The 10,196-nt window shown below is 34.3% G+C and overlaps 1 protein-coding gene across 2 annotated transcripts; it reads right to left on the bottom strand.

The window, feature by feature from the left end:
* Positions 1-3,251: 3,251 nt before the first annotated feature.
* LOC121786184 lies at positions 3,252-9,313 on the bottom strand. 2 transcript variants are annotated; one of them, XM_042184761.1, is made up of 7 exons: positions 9,071-9,313; positions 5,773-6,104; positions 4,996-5,128; positions 4,684-4,899; positions 3,838-3,975; positions 3,644-3,730; positions 3,252-3,556 (listed from the first exon to the last, which is right to left on the bottom strand). In XM_042184761.1, the coding sequence occupies exons 2-7, from the start codon at positions 6,009-6,011 to the stop codon at positions 3,509-3,511; spliced, it is 861 nt and encodes a 286-aa protein (XP_042040695.1). In that variant the 5' UTR covers positions 6,012-6,104; positions 9,071-9,313; the 3' UTR covers positions 3,252-3,508. The 2 variants fall into 2 exon arrangements, with proteins under 2 accessions (XP_042040695.1, XP_042040696.1); XM_042184762.1 differs by lacking the exon at positions 3,252-3,556 and having other exon boundaries at positions 3,670-3,774.
* Between the last annotated feature and the right edge of the window lie 883 nt (positions 9,314-10,196).

Below are 10,196 nucleotides of genomic sequence, written 5' to 3'. Positions count from 1 at the left end.
ATCTTTAAATTTATATCCAATTTAAATAAAAAGCAAGCAAATGAAAATTGAGAAAATTGAATGACCAAATATGTTGTCTTAGTCAAAGCCAGATATAAATAGGATGGTTATGTGTATTTTTCGAGCTTTTATATCAATGAACTAATAACACACAAGTAAATCAAATAGCTATAAAATTACAACCTTTCTGCAAGAGTACAGATGTAGTTGTAGTAAAAGAGTGTCGAACCACAGAGAGGCGTAGGTTATTTAATTTGAGATTGATAAAATAAAATTTGATAAAGAGATGATAAAACACACAAAGATAAACAAAACACAAAATTTAGAAAATAGGATAAGAAGAAAGCATTGCTCCTATATGTCTCGGGCATATGAATTGGGATACTTCGATGGATTACTACGATCAAGACTATGCTTAAGAGGATTAAGTTTGTTTTACGCTCCCTATCCGTTGAACACCCCAAGGGAATTGTATACCTAGGATAAGCTGAACACGTCTCCAAAGTTCTACTCACTAACCTATCACCACTACTAGGTCGCGTAGCAAGCTTTAGATTAGTTTCTTCAATTGTCAAACACGATTATTAAATCATAAATTAACTTAATGCCCACACGGAAGCGCAGCAGACACCAAACCAAATTTACAGATAAAAACTATCGATCCACTCGAGACTATCTGAACAAGTATCAAATCTCGATTTCCTTGCATATGAGTAATGGCCAAAATCTATGCTAAAGAGGCAATAGAATAATGGCTACAAAATTCTACCTACCTATCTAGACGTCTCAAGATTAGTAGAATAATTAAACAATTCATAAACAAGAATCACACATAAAATTAAACCATATAAGTCATCAAAGTATCCAACAATTCACCCTACAACATATTCGGAGCAACAAAGAAGATCTAGCCAAACATACTAAAATGAATTACACCAAAAGAACCGTGAACCATGAACTCTATGGTGTTCTCCAACTCTAGATGATGGATGATCTCCGGAGTGAAGGTTTGGATCGTTCCTTCCTCTTCTCTTTTCTTTCTTCTTTCTCAAATTTCTTGTCTCTGTTTCTTCCCCCTCCAAAACGTGCCTTCCCGTTTCGACCTCCTCCTTTTTGAGCAAAACTACCGAGAAACTGCGAATTTGCAGTTAGGAATTCCTACGCCCGACCGGGCAAAATGATAGTAAAAACCGCCCGACCGGGCGGAATACTTCTTGACTTTCAATGCATTACGCATTTCACCCGACCTGGGTGTGTTGAAACTTAAAATCACCCGACCGGGTGTTGTTTCTGGAGTCCTCAAGCCTTACGAATTTCGGCCCGGACGGGCGTTGCGATGTAGGCCCGGGCGGGTAAGTAGCTTTGCTGCGTGAAATGGCAGATAATGGTTCTGTTCAGAGCATCGGGCGTGCATTTCCGGCGGGTCTCCGACGAAATTCTATCCTCCACGCTAATGCACCCCAAGTGTTTGATGAAATGCCTCAAAGAGGATTCTGCCCTTGTCTTTTACATAGCACACCAAGTGTTTGATGGAATGTTTAAGTGGGCTCCAGCCAGCTTTTTACATCTAAAACTTCGATGAAAACATGATTTGATGAGTTATAATTTACATAAAAATGTGTAGTCTAAAGGGAAAGATATAGAAAATATGCTTCGCATCAGATGGATCGCTTTCAGTCGACTATGACTTTACGTTAAAGGAAACATAAATAAAAATGGAATATTTTAATTCAAGAAAACACTACCCATTTGTGCAGATAATAAAAAATGTGGAACTGGTGTTGATGAGGCTATTGAATAATGCATGTTCAGATATAAAAAAACCTTTAAAATATACTCTTAAAAAAGATTAAACTTTAAAATATTATACAAATATTTTCTATCACTATAATAAATAGTAGTACTACTTCTCCTTTTTCAATAGAATCGTATTTCATTTTGGGATGCTTCATTATAATATAATCATTTTTATTTTTAATAAAAAATACTTTGTAGTTCATTATTTGTTCATCATGTAATTTATTCTTTATTTAATTTAATTTCTATTAATTTATTACATTATTCTACTTTCGACTTTATTATTTTCACTTAGTGCACACTAAACACTAACTTTCTAATGCTAAAAAAATATGCATCTATTAAAAAGAAATGAACCATCACTTTATTCCACGAAATATTACTCAATTTCTTTTCATATGTCACTCATCAGTGTATGATTGGCCATCCAAAGGGGGGGTTAAAAAGGAAACTACATGTGATGTGTCTCCACATCTCCTCTATTTATTATCCAATAAAGGGATGTCACAATTTCTAATTTTTTTTACTACTCCTAACATATTAAAAGAAAAAAATATTTACTAAAATATAGATAATTTTGTAAAACCTAAATAAACAAAGATCAGTTTTGTTATATTTTCTTATTCAAAAAAAATATCTTCTTCTATGTAAGTATTACTCCCTCCATTCCTCATTTAAAGATACACTTAAATTCGGCATGAATTTTAATAAAATTTTGACTTTGGCACATTTTGAATACAAGCTCGTTTAGCCTTTATCAAATGTCTAGGTTTTTATTTGGGAGTAATTGTTTGCATAATCATACGCAACATAAGGAGTATTGAGGATATAAAAAAAATTTAATTATATGGAGTATAAAAATATGACCGGTTGGTGGTATGTTTGGTCTGTCATAAACATAATCTAATCCCCTCTTTCCTTGGGTCTTTTTCTGGTCTTGGTCAAATTTTTGGAGATGCATTTTGATTCTGTACTACTCCCTATTTTCTAATTCTGTCGAATTAAGAAGTGATATTGTTTTTATATTTTGGATGAATAGTAATGTAGGTAATGTCACAGATTGAAAATTAGTCGAGTGAGTGAATTCAGACATTTATATTGTTGGGTGTTATGAAATTTAGCCTATAAAATTAGAATTTGATTCTACAATTTTAAATTTAATAGTATTTGATATCGCAAAATATTTAAATTTAGAATTGAATTACAATTTCAATTTCTTCTAATTCTATAATTTGAATTCTATATCAAAACTAAATTTTAGAATTTCAAACTATTATAAAATTAGACACCTCCACACACTGCACTGTTTGCGCACAAAAGGCACACACGCACGCACACACTTCATATCAATCACTATAACATTTTCATTGTGTATCGAACGGACCTTAAAAACATTGCATTGAATGCATAAAATCATTCCAACGATAATGAGACTAACCTCATTGAAAAATAAATGATTTTTCACCTTTCAATAGAATTAGAACCCTAATGCCAATGAAAGCAGATATAACATCTTAAGATAGAAATATATAAATAGGTTTGCTAAAACCTGAGTCATCAATTTATCACACGCTCTTATGCAACAGAAAAATCATCCAAACTAAAGTTTCATAAGCAACTGAAGCCCCTTTCAAGTAATTTATTAAGAGATTTGTTCCTTAACTCAGCAACTCATCATCAAACCCCTTTCATGTTCAAGTTCCCCTCAGCTTTATCCGCGTCTTGGCCTACGCTTCTTAGTTTGACGATCTTTCTGCCTCTGAGAGTAGAAACATATAAATCTTGAGTGACAATAACACGATAAGTTTCTACGCATATGATCAATCAAAGAAGTCTGAAAGCATACCTCAAGATTTACGTCTTCTGCTTCGCTGGGCCACATGTGCTCATCAGGGTGGTTGTGATTGGATGTCATTTCCTTGTCATTACACTTCTGGTTAAGTGAGAGATTGTCTTCAGTTGCTTTTTTAGATCATCCTAGTGGATTTTGTAACATTGGTTCAACAACTGGAAAAAATGGGATTCGTATAAGCAATCTACCTGCTGAAATTGCTCTGTTTCAGGCATAGGTGTGGTCTCCCGATCACCATGAACAGTCGAGCTATCGGGATCAGAAACTACGGAAGATGAAGCAACCTTTTCCGATTTAGAGATGCTCAACAGAGACCGGTAGATGCCCTGTATAGTTGACCCAAAATATTAAGGACATGGATTGAGCCCCGAGAACAATTATTATGGTAAACATGCGTGCGGTTATAAATGGACGAATCCCAACGAGAAGTGTGAACATCACGAGGAATTAAATGAGGCGATTAATCTACATCCAAAACCACTTGAAACCAATATAAGAAACTAATCTAAATCAAGCATCTGAGTAAATTTTGAGGAATTCTAAAAACATAAGCAGGATAACAAACAAGTCTCAACAAAATAAGAAAATAATGAGTAGGCGATAAAGTAGTCCACAGAAAAAATCACGAAAGGCAACATCAGAATGCATCTCAATTCAGCTCCTGAATATTGTATCCAGGACACCATCACAAGCATTATTTGCATCATGACCGAAACCAAAACCCTCTTACTCTAAATAGCCAGCTTTACAAATCAAGGAAACTACTAAAATTTGAGAACAAGCATATAAAATGACTTTGCAAGTAATCATATTTACACTAAAATGCAACAAGACATCAATCAATTGTCACATTGTAATTTCATTTTTTTTTCATCAACAAATGAGGCTCAAAAATGCTAATTTCTTAAGTGTGACCAAAACCTTCTATTTATTTGTAACAACCTGCTAATAATTGGATAAAGACTCATATATGTATCAACAGCTAATATATTAAAAAATGCATATGGTCTGGCAAAAGCAACAAGGGAGGTAACCTGAGATGGGTCAGCAAGTGGAGTGCAGTTTGGAAACTCCACCACCAGCAACCTACCGATTGACTGCTCCTCCAGTTTATCCTTTGACTCCCCCTCTAGTTTATCCTCGGCCTTTTCTTCTTCTTCTTCTTCGGGTCCAAATTGTGTATGTTCACTTGATACAGTACCTTCAGACTCCAGATCTCCCTCATAACTTAATTTGTGTTCAGGAGATATCTATGTTGGCAAAAGAAACATTATAAGTACATTCTGAATCACTGGGTGGCCAACAACCAGAAAACTAAATAATCATTATAGTGTCTCAGTTCTCACGGAATTGTTTTTCCCTTGATCAGTGCCATACTCAGCTTCATATTGTCCTGGTTCCTCATCTGAATCCCCAAAAAGAGCACGCATTACATCTGCAATTCGAGCTCGATCCTTTCCATTCTCAGTCTTTAATAACTTAACGTCATAACATAAATTCTCAGAGTTAAATGGATAAGCAAAAAAAATGCAGAAGAAAAACACTAAAATATGAATAAGAGAAATATTACAGTGATAAATTACAATCTACAGCCCTGTAAAATTATCGAGTTGGTGATACATCAACAACTCAAATAGAAGGCATAGGTGCTCTCAGAAAGGGTCTCAGAGTACTTACTGTTTGCCAGCCTATCAAGCAAATACTTCAATATGTAAAGCACATCTCAACTAATTTGGACAACTTGGGTTCAGAACTATGACAAGCTAATTGAGAGTCATCATGTCTTAGGTGGGCGAGCCAGCTGCACTAGGCTTACAATATATCCAGCCAAGAATTAATGGGTGTTTACTTTCCTAGATATACTAATCTAGGGATTGATAACTACATTGACCAATTGTAGGTAAAAAACAATAACATTAGCAGGATCTTCGCCAAAATTCAAAAGCATCAGAAACAAACTGAAATTCAAGGAAACTGGGAGCATACAAAATACTTCATGGTACTAAAAGATAATTAATCAAATACCTATATATTCAAGTTCAAACTAACTAATGCACACCAAATAATAGAAACAGTCACAAGAAAGACAAACTATTCAAAAGTGGAGGGTTTGAGCAAAAGACATTGAGCTACTAGTCTCTTTATCGGTCCCTCCAGCCTCGTCATTAAACTCAGCTCCACCTTCAGTTTTGACCCTATGTCTGAATGTGCTTTTATTATCAGACATAGGCCCTCCTTCATCACAGTTACATGTGCTTCCGCCCTCATGATGTAACTCTGCACCACTTCCAATTTTGATCCCTTCTTCTGGTGCTGTTTGCATATGGTGCTCAAAGCCTCCATCGCAAGACCTTGAGCACATGACATCCTCATTTAACTGAAGACCACCATCAATTTCAACCAGTTGACTGGATATGGCATCATTAGCATGTTCAGTTCCTCCGTCCCTTTCATCCTGAAGTGAAATCTCAAACACATAAATTAAACAAATGAACGAGAAACTATGCAACTATTACAGGAGAAAAAGGACAATAAGGAAAGTTTATAAATAAAGCACAAGTGCACAACATGATGATAAAGTGTTTGAAACAGTATCTAAAAAATTAACAAGGTGTAGAAGCAATAAACATATGAAAAACCAGGAGAATCATCTATACTTCATTTGCTTCCCTAGTTGTTCTGATGTCAATCAATCTTCCAACAGGTATTTAAGCAAACCAAGAAGCATTAAGCATAAAATAATTATGGCTCATTTCCTTCATCGCCTGTACTCTTCCTGTAAAATATGAAATCCATATGCATCATCTGTGACGTTTCTCAACTGGACCAGATCATGTAAGAGTTGAACCTTGATGAGGAAGGAACTCAATCTAACTAGTATATCCCAAAATTAGTTCAGCAATCACAAAGAGATATTCCTACTACTAAATGAGTAATTTTAGAAATAAAAGTATTCAACACGTTTCATTGAGGGCCTGAGGCCACTGAATTTTCATTTAAAACCAGAGAACCATTCTCCAAAATATTTAGCATAAGGAAAATAACTAAACCCTAGGTTCATATTTCAATCTCAATCCAAAAAGGAAAAACTATCTGTGGATGACAGTCACCATCTACGCATACACAAAGAAATGATTATGAGTTCAAACATAGGACATTCAATTTTCAGATATTTTTTAATTCCACGTGCACAAAAACATTAGAGATTACAACCCAGAGCAAAACAATATTGGCAAGAATGGTAGACCATAAGGAAGCCATCATTACATTTAAGTTAGGCCCGCATGCCAATCACCTTCCTGATGTTGGATTGCAGGCAAAAAGCTGTCTAGAACATATGTGAATGATGTAAAATAAAAGGTTTACTCACATATTCTCTATAATTGTACATTCGGAATTTTTTATGCATGTGTTAATATAAACACATAAATTTATCCCCCCAAAAATTCTTAATTTTTTTGTTGCCATTTTGACGAGTCTCAAGCTGAAAATCAAAAACTAAATAAATGCATTCTAATCGGCAAATTTTCGTTAGATCTTCTGAATTGGGCCGTACAGACTCATTAAAAACAAGTTATTAGCTAAAAAGGAAAATAAGACGAACAAATCTTACAGAGTTAAATTCAGGCTGGTGGTTCATTTCATGGCTTGATGCAGATTCCTCCTCGGATAGATAGCCAAATAGATTTTGCAAGATTTGCTCTCTATTCTTTTTTCCTATAACTACCCTTAAGTGATATGGAGGGAGGGAATTGGTACTTACCCTGAGAGAGAGACTCTGAGTGTATGGACTTTAGAATGAATTCTGTATCTATATGTTCTGTTGCGGAGTTATATAAAATGAAAGTTCAGATTTCTTTGCATAAAGTAAACAGGCGTTACGAGTAACTTTTTCTGCCGATTATTATTTTGAAGTTTCTCAGAGACCAGTAAGTAAAATCGTGAAGAAAGAGAAAACAATGGCAATAAGTAATAAATGCAAGGAGATGTTTTGACACCATATGAATATGATCCTAAGTGTCTCTTAAATGATTTCACGAGTAACACATACGATTATCACCAAAGACTGCGTCCTTAATTGTACAATTGACACTAACACATAAGATTGTCACTGAAGATGGTGGCCTTAATTGTACAATTGACACCATATTAACACAAGTTTTACAATTTTACACCTAAGATTGTGGCCTTAATTGTACAAAATTATAAATGGATGTGGTCATAGCTGTTTAAGTAAATCTTGGTGGTATTCCCCTCCCCCTTCTCCACCACCGTTGTTACCCACATCATGCTGTATCTGCTTTCAAGATCAACACAATCGTTTTTCTTCCGAACTTACCACGCCTCTAAAGACTACCATCATGCTTGTTATGTAATAGCTGATCCTTTACTGAGCACAGATTGTTACTCAGTGAAATAATAATTAGCTCTCTGGAGAAATTTTTTTAAGCAATAAATGTAGAGCAGATTACTTTATATCTTCAAGGATCGTCTCAATCCTTTACTTTGACTTGAATTTTTAAAATTTCATGGACAGCAGCAAAGAACCACCCAGATAAATATCATGATGATTCCAATAAAAGCCTCTATTTTCACTTACATTTTGTTACACCAAAGGTCAAACAGAATTTTTTTGTCAGGTTCAACTATAGTCCAGCAATCTAATGCATTCACCACTTTCACTCAGAACTCTTGGTCAGGTCCGATACATATAACATGCAAAAGATTGCCTAGTGATGTTGAATTCTGATCCACTTAGTTGGATGATTGTGTAACATGATTTTCCAAAGTAGGAAAAACATTCATAAATGAGACAGCTCACATCAGAAGATTCTATACAAGGAGAGGCATTCCATTTTATATGAAAACATAGTCAAGTTGAAATGCTCAGTAATTTTTTCTGTAAAGCATTGAATGTATAAGGAAATCCAAGAACAAAACCCAAACAGATTGCTATCCTAGCCATTGTATGTAAATTTCTTCCTTACACAGTCTTATATTTCAATTATATGGCAAAATTTTTATAATTACCCTAGCCAGACTACCCACGAAGTCAAATCGTCACCAGTCCAACCATAAAGACACTCAGACAGAACAGTTGGCTTATCAAATTCATAAACCAAAAGCTCATATAGATGAATGATTCAGCTAGATCACCTTCTAATCTCCAAATATCTCTCATGTTTGATCTTATGATAATATCATAGATTCATATTTACCTGTAACAACCTTTTCCAGGTTCACTTAACTCAGTATCGCACATACTACAGCAAATATGTTACCACAGAAGCATACTACTCAAGTTTACCTAAGTCAGCATTACATCGAAATAATTGTGTAATCAAATCATCCCCAAATTAGATCAACAAGTAAACATCAAATTAGAAAAACGAATTGGCTCTCAGAAACAAGCAACAATACCTGAAGAAGGCGTCAATACACAGGATTTTAAGCAACGATTTCTCAATTTCTCCCAAATTGCAGAGTTTTGATTCATTATTCACACAAACCGAAAATTAATCTCTCGTACTCGATGATCTTCTCAGAATACCAAAAATTAATTTTCAGAGTATGAATGCAGCTGCGATAAAGAGGGCTGGAGCCTGGAGTAGATGAAATGATAAAAATGTGGGCGTCTCTCAGAAGTTAGATCATCATGATAATTCTTTGATTGTAAACATAAATTGGAGTACATAATTAAGGGGTTGTGGAAATATTATATTTCAAATAAATAAGGGCATCTGCACGTTGAACACATCGTGCTCTCATGCTCAGACGTTGCCCAATTAGAGCTTGTTGTCGCTGCAATCCTCACTTCATTCTCCATACTCCTATTTGACATTCTAATTATTTTCTCAATTATTTTATTTTTTATATATGTATTTCTTTAATTTTTAATTTAATTTAACTTCTTTAACTCTTGTCGTTTTTTGAAATTTTAAGTATTTTTTATTTATTTACAATTTAATTGAAAATTATAAACAAGAAAGAATCATTAAAATGGAAACATATGTGAGACTAAAACACAAATAGGGCAAGAAGTTAAAAGAGTGGAAAATGAAGTTCATTTCGATTAAAACACAGCATAATCTTTCAAAATTCAAACATTTTAAACAGAAAAACAATTGTTCCAACTAGCATCATGAAATTAAGAGCAAACCCTTTTCAGCTAACGTAATTAATTTATTATTATAACATTGAATTTCAGAAGCAAACCCTTTTCAACTATGATTGAATTAATCGTTGAATAACATTGAATTTCGAATTGCACTCGAATGAATAAGAACTTCTCTATGATTTAAATTGAACTCGAACAAAAATTTTGCAAGGCATTCAATTTTTTCTTTTCTTCTGCCAAAGAGACTATTGAAACACGATCAACATCTGGAATATAAGTCGTATATTTCGTATCCGCAATTATATCGATCATACTTATTTCCTCCCTCCGTCCATCAATACAAGACCAAGTTTGGCCGAGCACAAATTTTATAATGAAATGTGAATAAAATTAAGTTGGTGGGATATAAGATTCATTACCAAAAATAGT

Source organism: Salvia splendens, chromosome 22 (assembly GCF_004379255.2).
Source record: "Salvia splendens isolate huo1 chromosome 22, SspV2, whole genome shotgun sequence".
Classification (NCBI taxonomy): domain Eukaryota; kingdom Viridiplantae; phylum Streptophyta; class Magnoliopsida; order Lamiales; family Lamiaceae; genus Salvia; species Salvia splendens.
The sequence above is the reverse complement of the archived record's forward strand: the minus strand, read 5'-3'. Positions and strand labels throughout refer to the sequence as shown.